We start from the raw sequence: 14,719 nt of genomic DNA, 5'->3' as shown, positions 1-14,719 counted from the left end.
ATTAGGGAAGTCTTTCCAGCTACAAACTGTAAGAAACTCTTGTTTCCCCACTAGTGTCTACACAATATATCTCCTGCAAAAAGACAAGCAGAAGGCCAGTCTTTTTTCCAAGTTGTACAGTCATAATGTGGGTTTGGTCTTTATGGCTGTGAGATGGTAGCTAAGTTTCCAGGCTGAATCCATGGTAGGAGTGTAGGTGCTGAAGGTTTTCACCAAGTGAGAATTGTGTTTCTTTTGGGAAGGAATGCCTTTCCTTGGATGTCAACCTTTGGCCAGAACATGTTACATGTGCTCGCCTCCAATAAAGATGGGTAGTGAAATTAGAAATTTTTATAAAGATATGTTGCTACTCAGATGAAATGGGGGTTTATTAGTAATGAAGAAGAGAGAGGGTAGCTATCAGGTAAGCCACTAGTTTTGCTGCTGTGGGCAAGTGGGAAAAATGGACTTGAATTGCAGGGGTCCTGTTGTGTCCTGAGTATAATCTCAGGGGAACAAACTAAGTACTCTGAACTTCAGTGTTTGTGATTGGGAAATGAGTGTATTTGTGTGTGCCTCATTGTGTTCTTTTAGTGGGTGAATTCAAGCGAAAAACATAAAATACTTTGTGGCAAGAGCTAAATTGAGAGCCTGTCTTGTGCAGCATAGAAAAAGTTTCTGTGACTAAGAGATCAAATATCCTAACTGCATTAGTATTTCAATAATACTTAAAGAGATTTTCTGTAGAAAAGAAAAACAAATTTCTAAAATGTTTCTTTCAGTGCATAAAACACTATTTTATAGCATAAGGGAGCACACTTCTTTTTGTAATACCGGTCTACCAGGTGAATTACAGACTTTCAGTTTTCTTCTTATTTATGGCAAATGCTCTGATATTCAAAGATCAACTTACATTTGACTTGTGAATCTTCATAACATGTGGCAAAAACATTTTATTTTTCTGTATATAGGTAAGATGTTGCCTGTTTTTATGAGATTTAAAGAAAGTATAGTAAATTTAGCTTTGGAAGAGAAGGAAATACTGAATAATTTGCTACCTGTGTTTAATTACAAAAGGAACTTTTGGGCAAATTTCCCTAAGCTAGTGCATACTCTACTGAAAGACCAGTCTTGGAAGGCTAAAAGGGTTTGTGTGATTGTGCAATTTATTAGTTTAGCAAGGGTGGGGAACAGCCTAGGAAATCATTTGGCCTGGGCCTGCCAAGGTAGATCTAGGATAACTGAAGTTCAATAAACATACAGCCAACTAATTTTAATCTGATGATTTTGTATGGCCTGCGAATGACATTATAAATATCTAAATGGCCATTGGTTGCAAAAATATTCCCCACCTATAGTTCACCGGGGATTGGAGACCTTGTCAAACAGGCTTCATGTAGTGTTCAGCTAATTTGCTCTCTTGCCTTTCTGCCTTCAGCCTTGCACCATGTGACAATGCAATAGTAAGACCTTCATCAGACAAAGCATGCTGATGCCCTGATGTTGGACTTCCCAGGCGCTCTAGGTGTGAGAACTATAAATTTCTGATCTTCACAGATTATCCAGTCTCAGGCATTGAGTGTTAGCAACACAAACACAGAAACCACATATGCCCCTATACTTGTGGAGTTAACTCCCAGAAGTGACAGTGCCAGTGCAAATGGCAGATCTACTGTAGAACTCTATTGCTAGATTCCCCTTTGATAGAGGTTGTATGGTTTTGCATGTTCATTACCACTCCTTGAGGAGTGTCTTCTTATTCCAATAACATTCCAATAACATTCACTATCTGAATGTAGTTTTAACCTTTATTCAGGAACATGGATATAATAACTACTGAAATTACAAATAGTTGTAAACCATTTAACGATTTGAAATGAAGTAAGTTGCAACTTGTGCTTTTTTAGGTGAATTGCATTTCCTTGACTGGGAGCTCGACAGGGACAGGGAAGGTGCTGGTGAATGTAACGAACTTGAAGATGGCGAGGATGCTGTGGGTACCTCAGACTATGCTTCTTGCGCAAGTCGGCAGTCTTTGACGAGTGATGACAGGCTCTCTGAGTTTGCTAAGGTAAGAATGGATCATTTCAGAAACTCCTATTCTTTTATAACATATGTTAATCAAGGCCTTTTGGTGTTTCTCCCGCTGTTCCTTCTCAGGAATCATCCTTTTCACTCTCAGAGCTCTCTTTTGAGCTCCACACCTTGGTCCTTAACTCACATGCTGGTGCTGTGCTTCTCAACATGGGGAAATATGGAGCTCTCTCCCCTCTGACTCTCCACTGCCAACTAGGCAATGAACTTTGGCTGTCCCTCCAGGGCCCTAGTACAGATATGTCAGGGTTTGGTTCATTGAGTATGCAGCATTTACATCATTGTAATTCCATAAGGACTCTTGATCATCAAGACCAGTGCTAATTATCATGATGCTCTTGAACAATGAGTTGTGTTACTTGGATTTTTTAAAAAAACATATTTGTGTGAAAGGCAGTGGGACCCAGAGATTGTCCATCTGCTGGGTTCAATCCCTGAATGCTCACAGCAGCCAAGGTCTGGGTCAGGAGCCTGAAACTGCATTTGGGTCTAGCACTTGTGTGCCAGGGCTCCAGGTACTTGAGACATATTCACACAAATATGTTTTTTTAAAAAATCCAAGTAACACAACTCATTGTTCAAGAGCATCATGATAATTAGCACTGGTCTTGATGATCAAGAGTCCTTATGGAATTACAATGATGTAAATGCTGCATACTCAATGAACCAAACCCTGACATATCTGTACTAGGGCCCTGGAGGGACAGCCAAAGTTCATTGCCTAGTTGGCAGTGGAGAGTCAGAGGGGAGAGAGCTCCATATTTCCCCATGTTGAGAAGCACAGCACCTCTCTGGGTGCACATGAGCAAGAAGGTGGAATCTGAATTGGAGCCAGGACTCAAACCCATGCCCTCTGCCCTGGGGTGTATGCATCCCCAAGTGGCATCTTTACCAATGCATGAAACACCTGCTCCCCATATTGACTCTTTTCTAGGTCGTTTTGCTGAACATTCATAGAATCCTCATATTTCTTCATTGTCTTACAGTCTCATAAACATTTCTATACTTAACAGACTTTCTCTCAGTTTCATTTTCTTGGTGAATGTTTCCCTACCACCTCTTGGTTGCTCCAATGTGGATTCAAGATGCTTTTCTCTTTGTGGATGTTGTCACACTGGGGTTTCTGTTCCCCATCATTCTAGGAATGTGTTCACTTCTTTGCTGATGGTGCTCCTTGATCCTGCATTTCATGTTTTCCTCAGAGTTTTTTTTTCCACGCTTGATTTTTAAAAAAATTTTATGTATTTATTTATATTTATTTATTTGACAGGTAGAGTTATCGAAAGTGAGAGAGACAGAGACAGAGAGAAAGGTCTTCCTTCTGTTGGTTCACCCCCAAATGGCCCCCATGGCCTGCGCTGTGCTGATCTGAAGCCAGGAGCCAGGTGCTTCTTCCAGGTCTCCCATGCGGGTGCAGGGCCCAAGCACTTGGGCCATTCTTCACTGCCCTCCCGGGCCACAGCAGAGACTGGACTGGAAGAGGGCAACCGGGACTAGAACCCAGCATACATATGGGAAGCCGGCACTGCAGGCAGAGGAATAACCAAGTGAGCCAGGATGCAGGCCCCTCCACGCTTGATTTTCTGGAGCACATCTTCTGGCAGGTTCTGAGCAATGACAGACAGAAGCGTTTTTGATGTTTGGCATCTCTAACTATGCTTTGATCTTACTGTCCTTTAATGTATGATTGAAAACATGTATGTACTTTTAGGTTGGGAATGGTTTTTCCCAAGTTCTGAAGGCACTGATGCATTGTCTTTCAGCTCAAGGATTTTGTGAGTCAGGCTGAAGCTTCTCATTTTTGATCTTTGAAGGTTTTGGTGTTGCTAGTGGTTTTCAGCAGTTAATTGGGACGTGCTTTGGTATGTTTTTCTGCTTAGCGTTTGTCAAGTGTTTTGGATCTGTGGGGTTCTAGGTGTCGCCAGGACCACCCCCAGGTTTGCTCATCTGTAGGACACTGGAGATGTGGTGTAGAGGCCTCTCAGGGCTATAGGGAAAGGAGAGGAAGCTGTGTCATCAATTCCCCATGCTCGTCTCCCAGTAGATTCACCTAACATGGACAAGCTATGGAAGTTGTGCTCTTCTTGGAGAGCTCTAGCTATTCAATGGGCAGGTTTTGACTGGGGCTCCTACTCGGTGTTCTCTCTTCCTACCCTGTCCTAGAATCCCAGGCTTCCAGAAGGCAAATCCATATCAGTATAAACTGTACATTTTCGCAGTTTCGGCATACATTGTCCAATGTCTGTTCATTTGTCTAAATAGGAACATGAGATATCTTTCCCATGATCATGGCATATATTTAGAGCACCTGTGGTTTCTGTGGTAGTGTTTTACCATGACCACTAGACCGATCTTTGGTTTTCTTGGCTCAAGTTACTCCTTTAGTACATTATTTGTATTTTAATTGTTTTCAAGATATATTTATTAAAGGCAGAGTTACAGGGAGGCTGGGAGAGTGAGAGAGCGACCTCCAATCTGCAGGTTCCCTCTGCAAATGGCTGCAATGGCTGGGAGTGAGCCGATCGAAAGCCTACAAGTGTGCAGGGGCCAAACCATTTGTGCCAAACCCTACTGCTTTCCCAGGCCATAGCAGAGTACTGGATCAGAAGAGGAGCAGCCGGGCCTCGAACAGGCGGCCCCATGGGATGCCGGCACTGTAGGCATCACCTTTCCCTGCTATGCCACAGTGGCAGCCCCTGTGCTTTCATGTTTGAAAGAATTCTGACTCATTGGTTGGAAGGCAGAGACACAGAGATGTTCCAGCTGCTGGTTCGGTCCCCAAATACTTGAGTCAAGTACAGTGTCTCCAACGCAGCATGTGTCTCCAACCTGCGGGGCAGGGACCCAGGTGTTTGAAATATCACTTCCTGTCTCCCAGGCTGTATGTCTCTCCCTGGCCATTAGCAGGGAGCTGGGTAGGAAGCAGAGCAGCTGGGACTCAAACGGGCACCCATGTGGGATGCCTTTGCTGCAGGTGGATACTTCACCTGAATACATACAAATCTCTGTGTATATATATGTATACATCGATGAAATTTTTGTCAGTGTTGGCTTCCCAAGATTGTGCACTTTTATTATGTGCATTTCCCACTGAATCTCACAGGGAATTCTCTCTAGTGACTAGGGCTGAGTTGTGTTCTGAGAACATTTTGCTGTCACTGGTGACACACATCATTTGGAAAACACTGTATAGAGGGGACCACCATCTGAGCCTGTAGGGCTTCAAGCAGCAAACCCCCAAAGCTCGTGGGAGCAAGTGTAGAAGCAGTGAGAGCGTTGTTCTCGCCAGATACCGATTGATGTATGAATTGCGCTTCAGAACAGACCCTGAGGGACTCTCTCCACGAGACAGCATGGGGCTCCATGTAGGAGCCTCAGAACTGAAAGAGCACTCATGGTGTGGCATCCTTGCATGGGGAGACACACCCCTCTCGAATCTGCATGAATGTCTTTGTCTGTGGATCTAGAGAATGGTCTCTAATTAGCAGGGCAGGGAAGGGATAAAGAGGAAGAAGGACACTCATGGTCTACCATGTATACTACTTTAATGAAAGGCCTAACCAACTGGTACTAATCATGGTGAACTATATACATAGGAAAATCTAGGAGGAATCTGTGAAATTGTTGATGATGTGACCACCCATCTGAGAGAGGGAGGCCAGTCTCCCAGGCACTGGGTTGTTGCTTGGTAGGTGGGGAACGGAGCGAGTGTCACGGTGCAGTCCCCGAGCCCACAGCTGAACTCTGCAGCCCCCACTCTCTGCCACTGGGACTGCTGGAGGGCACACTGTGGCAGGGGCAGGGGGCTGGCCTCTGGGTCTTTTAGCTAGAGAAGCCTTCCCTGGCCATCCCTTCCAGGCTCCAAGCTGTCTTCTGAGTAGCATACACACAGCCCCTCGCCCAGGAAGGAAGTTCTCCTGGATTCCAGTCCCTTAGCCACAGCCTCCCTAGGGATGCTCTCCTCCTTCTGTGTGTATCCATCCCAGTGGAGAGAGCAGACAGACACACATGGGCTGGAGCCTGGGCTTTCTGCCCAGGGCATCTCTGACCCCTCCATCCCCTCTGTGCCTGGAAGATAGGGCAGAGCTGCTCACCTTTGTCATTTTCAGCATGTTGTTTTTTCCCTGGAAGGCAGAGTCCATCAGAACAGCCCCTGGCCTGTGACTAGCCCCTGGCCCTCCCCTCTGGGTAAGAGGAAGGAAAAGAAGGTGTCCCTGGGACAGGCTGTTAGCTCTGCAGAAGGGGACATGGTGGCTGAGGCTCAGGGAACTGCTGTCCCCACCATGTCTGATGGCAGGCAGGGAAAGTGAGGCCTGGGAATGGATGGGTGGACTGAGGCATGTGGGTGCTGCCTGACCTCACAGGGGCCCAATTTCTCTCCTTCCCTTGGGTGCCACCCAACTCAGAGGCTGAGCAGGCTCAGCCAAGACCTTGTGCAGCTTTGCAGTCAGGGACTCTGGCTATCCAGCTTCAACCGTTGGGGGACAGGGGTGGGCACCTGGTTGCAGGCTCCCGCACTCAGAGGGGATATGCAGGTGAGCCCTCCTCCCTGGGACAGCTTGTGAGGCCTCCGGAGACATGGGCAGCAAGGAGCTGGGGGCTGAGAGCTCAGCCCAGGACCCTCCCCCCAAGCCTCAGGGTCCTGGAGCCTGCCCCACCCAGGGCAAGTTCACTCACATCTACGAAGTCCTTCATGGCGATGTCCAGCCTATCCAGATACATGATGAAAGTGCCAAGGAAGGGGACGGCTCCCTGTGCCATGAGGTGGTGGTGGTGGTGAGCAGCTGTTCTCAGGTGCCACCAAGGCCCGGCCCCTGAGATGCACTCCACCCCAGCTGCTGGAGCCCTGGCCACATTCCCCATTGGGAAGCTCCCCGCCCCTAAAGTGCCTTTCCCAATTCTCCCTGCATCCAGCCAACTGCCTCTAGAATCGGACAACCCTGGGAGCCCTGATGGCATGATAACAAGTCAGCTTGTGGGGTGCCAGCCCCAGCTCAGGCCCAAGTCTGCTGGGAGCCCTTCAGCTCAGGCCCTCAGCTCTGGTCTCTCAACTGGGGTCTCTCAGCTACTGTGGTGATGGGCGTGGGCAAACAAGGGAGGCAGAAGGCCCTGCTCCCTTGACATGGGCCCCCAGTGGGAGACAGGAGCCCCTGCCCCCCCCTCCCCAGGCACACTTGCCTTCTTCTGCAGCCGCTGCCGCATCTGTGTTCTCTGGGGGTTCTGCTCCCGGGCGGGCAACCTGCAGATCGCCATCTGCCAGGGTCAGGGTCACGTTCAGGGAGATAGTCCTTTCCTGACCGGCCCACATTTGTGCAAACCACCTTGAGCCCTGCATGTCTGGCTCACTTCCATTGGTATAATGCCCACCCTGCACTCCCCTCCTCCCACAACGTGCTCTGTATGGATTCATGCAGCTCCCACTGGGAAGGTGGCTTTGGGGGATTGACCACGCCTCCCTGTGCCTGCTCCTCAGCTGGAGAGGGTGCTGGCCTCCCCTCCCACCTCAGGTCCCCCTTGCCCTAAGTATCCTTTGACTGACCTGTGCCTCAGCGTGTCCCTGAGAGGAAGCCAGGCCCAGCACCCCATACCCTGCCTCCCTGGATGCACATGAGGCTCCCTGTGCAGACTGAGAGACAGGCTCATGCTGCTTGCTTCTCTCCTCGAGAAGACAGAAGTTCTGCTCCCAGGGCAGCCAGTAAGACCCAATGCTTGGCATCCCACTGGACTGCTCAGCCCCTGGCATTCCCAAGCTGTGCAATGTGTGGGGCAGGCTTGGCAGCCCTCCCCATGGAAGGCTGCAACAGAGAACCCTGTAGCAGGCCTGGTTTCCAAAGGACCTCTAGGGCCCCAGCACAGATGGAAGGAAGCCCTTGCTGCCGCATCCACCTCACAGCCTGGGGGAAGCAGGAACAGCATGGGAGCCAGAGACCTGTGGGTGCTCACAGCCCCCTCTGAGAGCCAAGCTGCTCTTGCTGCAGCCCATTCCCATTGCCCTCTGAGCCCGACTGCATCCCACGACCTGTGAACACAGCCCTCTCTTGGCCTGTTGTCCTAGCAGGCACACCCCAGGTTTTCTTTTCAAGCACACTTTCAGTGACACCAAAAGCTCCCCTTTGCCCTGATGCCCTTACAGCCACACCCCTTCCCCTCCTGCCAAGCCCTCACCCCTGTCCCTGAGCCCCCACTTTACCTTCATGGGCACATCTCTGTTGACTTTTTTGTCCTGTGTGCAAAGACGCTGAAATTTCCTGGCACTTTTTCTGTTGTGAGGGGAAAACCAGGAGATATTTGGATGGAATGGTGAGGTGGTGGATCAAACCCCTTTGGTTTAAGAACAAAGATCAGAGGATCCACCCTGCCTGGTAGTATCTTCTGTTTTGATTGTGTGTGTGTGTGTGTGTGTGTGTGTGTGTGTGTGTGTGAGTGTTTACAGAGTTGGAGTGCCCAGGCAGGTCCAGTGCTGCGTGGTGCACAGGCGCAAGTATGTAGTTTGGAAGCCACATGTGCCTGACTAATGGAAATGTCATCCTGAGGCAGAAACCCAGTCCTCATGTCCCAGGGCCGCTGAAAGATGGTGCTCCCCACCCCTGCCCCCGGCAGTCCACGCCTCTCCCTGTGTCCCAGGATACCAGCCTCTGTGAGTCTTGGAGGATTAGTGCTTAGGCCCGAGGGTAGTCCCGGGTCCACCAGGTGCTTTGAGGGATGCACACCCACCTGGAGACTTCTCCCCACGTTGTTTTCAGCTGGCGTACCGGGTGGCTCTGCAGAGCGCAGAGGATGGTGTGGACCGAGCAGTAGTTCCGGAGAGCCAGGCACTCCTAGGGCAGGGAGCGGATGAATGGCAGGTAGGTGGCTTGGAGCCCCACCTGAGCCAGGCTCAGCCAGCTGTGCTGACATCCCCCTCATGCATCAGAGAGTTGGCCAGGGAGCCAGAGCAGGTCATGATGGGACCCCCTTGAGCCACGCTCACATGGGCTAGATTGGTTTCAACCCATGTCAGGGGCCTAGGCGGGAAGTGAGCATGTAGTTCTGGGACAAGTGAGTGAGATCAGGCCACCTCGTGGATCCCAAGAGCCCAGGGATTGGGCAGGATCTGTGACCACAGACTGTACACCTGAGAGCTGAGGAAGCAAAGTGGCACGTCCCTGCCGTGCAGAGAGGGAGCCCCTGGGACAGCCTCAGCTTACCTTGGCCACCTTGATCCAGTGTTCCACCACGCGGGCCCTGTCCTCTGCCTTCATGCTGGGGTCCCCCAAGCACGTGGTAGTAACACAATGGGCCACGTGGTGGTAGTGGATGATGACAGCGAGAACAGTAGGGGGCAGCTGCGCATTGACCTCCTTGTTCTGCTGGATCCGGATGGAGCTGTGGCACTGATAGGGGACCACATTCTGGAAGAGCTCCTGGGGGCAAGAGGGTATCCCATGGGCACAGCCAGCCTAGCTCGAATGCAGTGAAGCCCAGCCACCCCGGCAAGTGACAGTGCTCGAAGCTGCAGCTCAGGTAGTTTGGCATGCAGCTCCCCAACATGGGAGCAGCTGGGCTATGTGTTCTGCCACTGAGGTCGCCTCGCTCCTGCCAGCCCAGATCCCAACCCTCCCAAGCCTTGAGGAAAGAGACAGAGGTGTGTGCTCCCAGGCATCCCGCCCAGTATCTCATCCTTCTGCTCTCACAGCATCTGCCCTGGAGTCCTTGTCCCCGTGCCAGTGCTGCTCCCTGTGGCAACTCCAACAAGGTGCTTGCTGTTTGATATGGATATGTGTGCTAGGACCCAGGACAGCTGTGGCATCGCAGGCAGATGGGAAGGCAGTGGGTGGACCTGGATGCCCTGCACCTAGGCCTGTCCAGTACCCTGTGGGTCAGATCCAGCCCTACTTTCTGCCAGGCCCATGTCAGTTGATCTGGAGAGTCACTGTGCAGCTGGTGTGGTTTGGGTGCCCTCTCTGCCAGCCATGGGAGAAAGGCAGCCTTGGGAGTGAAGACATTGGTCCAGTCACATAGGTGGTGGGACCTGAAGCCTGAACTGCAGCCAGGCCACTGGATTCTGGTCGGGGCAGATGTGGGGAGGCTGGTGCCAAAGGGGTGTTCGGGCCTGGCCCTGCCGAGACAAGCCCGCTGCTCACCGCGTCCATCAGTGTGAACTGTTCCGCCAGCAGCTTGGCGGGGAATGTGGTGATGCTAGCCATCTTGCGAGGCTGGTTGTTTGCAGGTCCCGGACATGCGCAGGAGACTTTGGTAGTTGTCTTTGGTGCTGATTCTGCACATGGTGGCAGCCTCAGTTTTGAAATGGATCCCGGCTCCAGAAGAGGTTCTAGCTCTGTGAGCAGTGGGGGATCTGGCTCTAAAGCCAGTGTTTGGCATGACTGCAGCCTGGCAAATAGAGCAGGAGCTGGGAGAAGAGAAAGGGTCAGCAACATCAAGCACTTTCCAATGGCCTCTCCAAAGCCAGGCGCGATCCCATTGCCTCTAAAGGGGCTCCAGCCCCAAAGCCCACCGAGAGAATCTCGCGGAGTGCAGTGCATCTTACCGACTGCTTCTGCCTGTGTGGGATTTGGGTAGGCCATCCTGACACACAGAAAGCACGCATGGGTCTGCAGGTCTCCTCTGGTCAAGCGGACCTGCTTGGATCCGACCTTCATCTTGAGAAGCGGGAGATCAGTGCGATCGCAGAGTTCGGCCTTGTACTTGGCTTTGCAGCTTTGCAAACAGGAAGCCATGTTCCTGGGGAAGGAGAGTGGGCAGCAGAGTCAGACTTGACCTTACCCTGCTTGCTGCCCTTCCAGGACTCCCTGTGTGGGGTGGGGCACGGAGCCTGCCGGTGAACTCTAGCTTCTTAAAGACAATGCCATGCTTTGCTGTTTTCCAAGGCGATTTCTTGACTGTGAATCCCAAGAGTTACAGAGAGAGAGGGAGAGACACACAGCGGGGCAGAGTTCTTGCATCCACTGCTTGACTCCCCGGATGGGCAGTGGACAGCACTGGGCCAGGCTCATGCGGGGAGTGAGGAGCTCCATCCAGGTCTCCCACATGGGTGGCAGAGGTCCAAATGCTTGGACCATGTTCCCCTGGTTTTCCCAGACCCCGAGCAGGGTGCTGAATCTGGACTGCAACAACAGGGACACCAACCAACACCCACAAGGGATTCTGGCATTGCCGGCAGTAGCTTTCCTTTGGATGGCTTCCTTCTCATGTTCCTTTCAGTGCCTTCCCATTCATTCCCATGGTTTTCTCAGGTGGAGGCCCCTAGGCTCTGGCTCTGAGCAGACTTGGGAGTAGGTTGCTCCTGGGATGGTGGGTTGGGTTGGGTGGTCAGGGAGGGTAGGCAAAGCTGGAAGCAACTGCCCTGGGCATGGCTATGTGGGTGTTGTCTGTGAGCCCCAACATGCCCGCTCCTCTGCAGAACGTGTCTGCTCCTATCCATAGCACTGCTCTTCAGCTCTTCCTTTGCATGTGGTGGGGCCAGAAGTTGGAGTTGCACCTACTGTCTGCCTCTGCCTTGCCTCAGCCCTCATTTTCCTGCCACTCTTTCGAGTGACAGAAGGCCGCATCTGCACCCCAATCTCCCCGCATCTTAGTGGGACATGGGGTTCTCCTTGTGATCAGAGTAGGGGACGTTGCAGCTACTCCCAGAGGAGGTCGGCAAGCCTCAACTCTGCCGCTGCAGGACAGGACTTGTATAGGATCTCGGCTGTGAGGGTCTGATTCCCCACAACTGTGAGGCCCTTGAATGCTTTGTTCACTGGATTTGTGGCAAGTGTCTGGAAAACTGCACAAGGGAAGGGCTTCCCATATATGTGTAGAGTGAATGATTCCTTGCAGACCTGCCAGGTCGATGAGGGGTCTGGGCAACTGCTACCAACCCTGAGGGCAGCTGTTCTGTGCATATATCGAGGACAGGAGCAGCTGGAACAAGTAGGAAATGTGGCCGGTACCAAGGCATAGCAGCTTCCAATGCCCCTGCCCACGTGTGATGCTGGCAAGCCATATCAGGGTTGGCCAGTTCAAGTCTTGGCTGTTGTCCTTGGTGTCCAGCTCCCTGCTAATGAGCCTGGGGAAGTGCCGGATGATGGCCTAAGTAGTTGGACCCCTGGCACCCCTGAGGGGGCCAGATATAGCTTCAGGCTCCTCAGCCCGGCTTCCCAGAGCCCTGCTTTTTGCAGCCATTTGGGGAGTGACCCAGCAGATAGAAGGACGCATTCTCTCTTTCTCTCAGTCTAACTCTGCCTGTGAAAGAAAACATTTCTGATTCTTGAAAAAGGGGAAAGCAGGATCGCCATCTGGGAGGTTTTCCAACCATAGAGGCACATGGCCAGTTCCCACCTGAGTAGAGACATTGGTTCATGAGGGTGCAGAGAAAGGAAATCAAGAGGTGTGACGCAGTGTGCCAGTAGCCCTGTCCACAGAGAAAGGCACCCGTTCCATGCCCGCCATGTCTTAAGTCGCTTAGGTCATCTAAAACATGTAAGATTCATCTCTGCATCACCGCAGTGCTGAAAGGCAGCTACCCACCTGTCGAATATCTGGTCTAAGTAATACGGAATGGTGGAGAAGTCGCTGTATGTACACAGGAAGGTGTTGAAGTAGCAGATCCTTTTTCCCAGGGGGCCCGGGACCAGGGCATCCAGCAGCATCTCTTTAGTGTCTGGCTGTAGGGTCCACATGGCACAGACCTCTGCCAAGTAGAGCATGGACCCATTTCCATACTAGGGAGGACCAGAAAGGACGTGAGTCAGTGGCAGTTCCAGGGAGCACAGGGGAGCAGACACCCGGGTTGGGAGAAAACCCCAGTTGGGGCCAAGAGGCTGAACAGGGACTGAGGGATGAGAAAGTCCTGCGAGGGGGCCAGCAGTGAAAGATGATTCCGTGCCCCTTGGGGGAGCTAGAAATGAGGGCAACTGTGTGATTTGCTTTGCCACCAGACTGCAGAATGGAAACAAGTGGGCGGAGTAGGATATGAAGCCCCAGGGGAGGCTAGATCCTGAAAAGAGCCATAGTCAGAGGTGTCTGCCTGTGGCGTAATGACCACAGGCGTTCTGCCAAGTGACCTGACTTGAGGCATTACAACGACACATGTGTAGAGCCAGTCCCCAGCCAGCCTGGTCCTTGGAGTTTGTCCTCAGCAGGGCATCACTGCCTTTTAAGAGCCGAATTGTGGCCCCCATCCCCAACACACACGTGGGGTTGTTCTGACACCAGAGCACTTGAGTGTGACTGCTGCAGTTGGGCCAGTAGTCTGCAAGGAGGTGATTGACCTTACCCCCAGAAATGGCGTGGGCCCCATCCCATTACCTTGCTGTGCTCATTGGCAGATGCGACGGGGGCACAGAGAAGCCCAGGGGAGCATAGGAAATGAAACTGGGGATGGAGATGGCAATGAGCCCTCCTGAGAAATCACCTTGGCCGTGCCCTGACATGCAGCCACCAGAAATGGGAACAAGCGACTCCTGTTGGGAGAGCTGCCCAACCTGGGCTCCTGTGCTTTGAGCAGCCGAGCTGACTGTGCTCCGTGAGAGACAGTGAGTCTGTGTCCTACAGCACCGCTGCCGTGGCAATGCAGGTGGATCCCAGTGCTTCCCAGCAGCCATGCAAGTGTGGCCACAGGGGCAATGTCGTCCCATGGAATAGAACAGGTGGGGGCCAGGCTCCAGTCCTGTGTGGTATCTTCACCCTTTTGGTTGAACCCTCTGCCCTTTTGTGTGGGAAAACCTTCCTGGTAGGATCACTGAGTCCTAAAGCTTGGAGAAGACCTGGAAGGCAGTGGAGCTGACTAAGGACTGCACAGGATTCTTGGATTAGGTGGGCAAACATTCAGCACCCTGGCCACACACGATGCTTGTGTGAACAGGGAGTTTCCCAACACCCAGTTGCCAAGGGGCTGAGATTTCTTTGAGAGTGGGATGGGGGTCAGTCACTGAGTGGGAGATCACGAGGCCAAAAGCCAGGGGCGTTCCTCCCTTCAGGATGTGGTTCTAGGCACACCGTGGTCATCTCGTGCCCCAACACGTGGGTACTCCTGGGCCCCTCGCTCACTCCACACCAGCATTAGCCACGTTGTTGGCCTGACTCACGTGTCCATTGACGATGCCTGTGGCTTCCTCATGTGTTCTGTCTGTGGACCCCAGTGTGGAGCTCTGCAAAGAGAGTGTGTGGCAGCCCAGACCGGAGGCATCAGTGTCGTGCTTGGCTGTCCCCACAGAGAATAATTCCCCCCATGAGGCATTCTGTTACCCAGGTCGGGAAAGTAAGGGCCTCTGTACCCTTGTGCAGCCAGAAAGGTCTCCAGAAGACAAGAGGAGGTCCCCCAACACCCACTTGCCCAACCAGCTGTCCACAAAATAGGGTATGAACACGCAAGACACAGGAGGCTCCAACACGTGAATCGTGTTGCTGGGCAGCAAGAGCCCCTCTTCTTCTGCCACTGTCATGGTGAAGGGAGGGGCAAAGAAGACCCAGATGGGGTCACAGGTGATCCCCTGCCAGGACGGGACTGTTCCGCTACCTGTGGCTGCCTCCTGGGCTGTTCTGTTCCCTGGGGTGGCCTTGCAGTAAGAGGCCACAGACACCCAGTGTGAGAGCGGAGCCAATGTCTCTAGCGCCGGAAAAGGCCAGAGCCTGGCAACGATTGGCAGCAATGAGAGAACATGGT

At 52.2% G+C, this 14,719-nt stretch overlaps 1 protein-coding gene and 1 long non-coding RNA gene across 51 annotated transcripts in view; one reads left to right on the top strand and one right to left on the bottom strand.

The window, feature by feature from the left end:
* The window catches only part of LOC138850245 (uncharacterized), a 514,649-nt gene that overhangs the window by 27,754 nt on the left and 472,176 nt on the right, over positions 1-14,719 (top strand). For 47 of the 50 annotated variants that reach the window (XR_011389934.1, XR_011389944.1, XR_011389950.1 and 44 more), the window contains one exon: positions 1,887-2,050. The exons of 2 other annotated variants lie outside the window; for them this stretch is intronic. This is a non-coding gene — a long non-coding RNA (uncharacterized lncRNA). Of the gene's footprint in view, positions 1-1,487; positions 1,505-1,886; positions 2,051-14,719 lie in introns of those variants that run through there. One more of the 50 variants, XR_011389956.1, reaches the window with a different exon arrangement.
* Positions 8,788-14,275, bottom strand: LOC138850243 (ral guanine nucleotide dissociation stimulator-like). The gene is made up of 4 exons (XM_070076559.1): positions 14,142-14,275; positions 12,583-12,776; positions 9,261-10,794; positions 8,788-8,891 (listed from the first exon to the last, which is right to left on the bottom strand). The coding sequence occupies exons 2-3, from the start codon at positions 12,759-12,761 to the stop codon at positions 9,966-9,968; spliced, it is 1,008 nt and encodes a 335-aa protein (XP_069932660.1). The 5' UTR covers positions 12,762-12,776; positions 14,142-14,275; the 3' UTR covers positions 8,788-8,891; positions 9,261-9,965.

Source organism: Oryctolagus cuniculus, chromosome 6, assembly GCF_964237555.1.
Source record: "Oryctolagus cuniculus chromosome 6, mOryCun1.1, whole genome shotgun sequence".
NCBI lineage: Eukaryota > Metazoa > Chordata > Mammalia > Lagomorpha > Leporidae > Oryctolagus > Oryctolagus cuniculus.
This window is presented reverse-complemented; position numbering and strand designations above follow the sequence as displayed.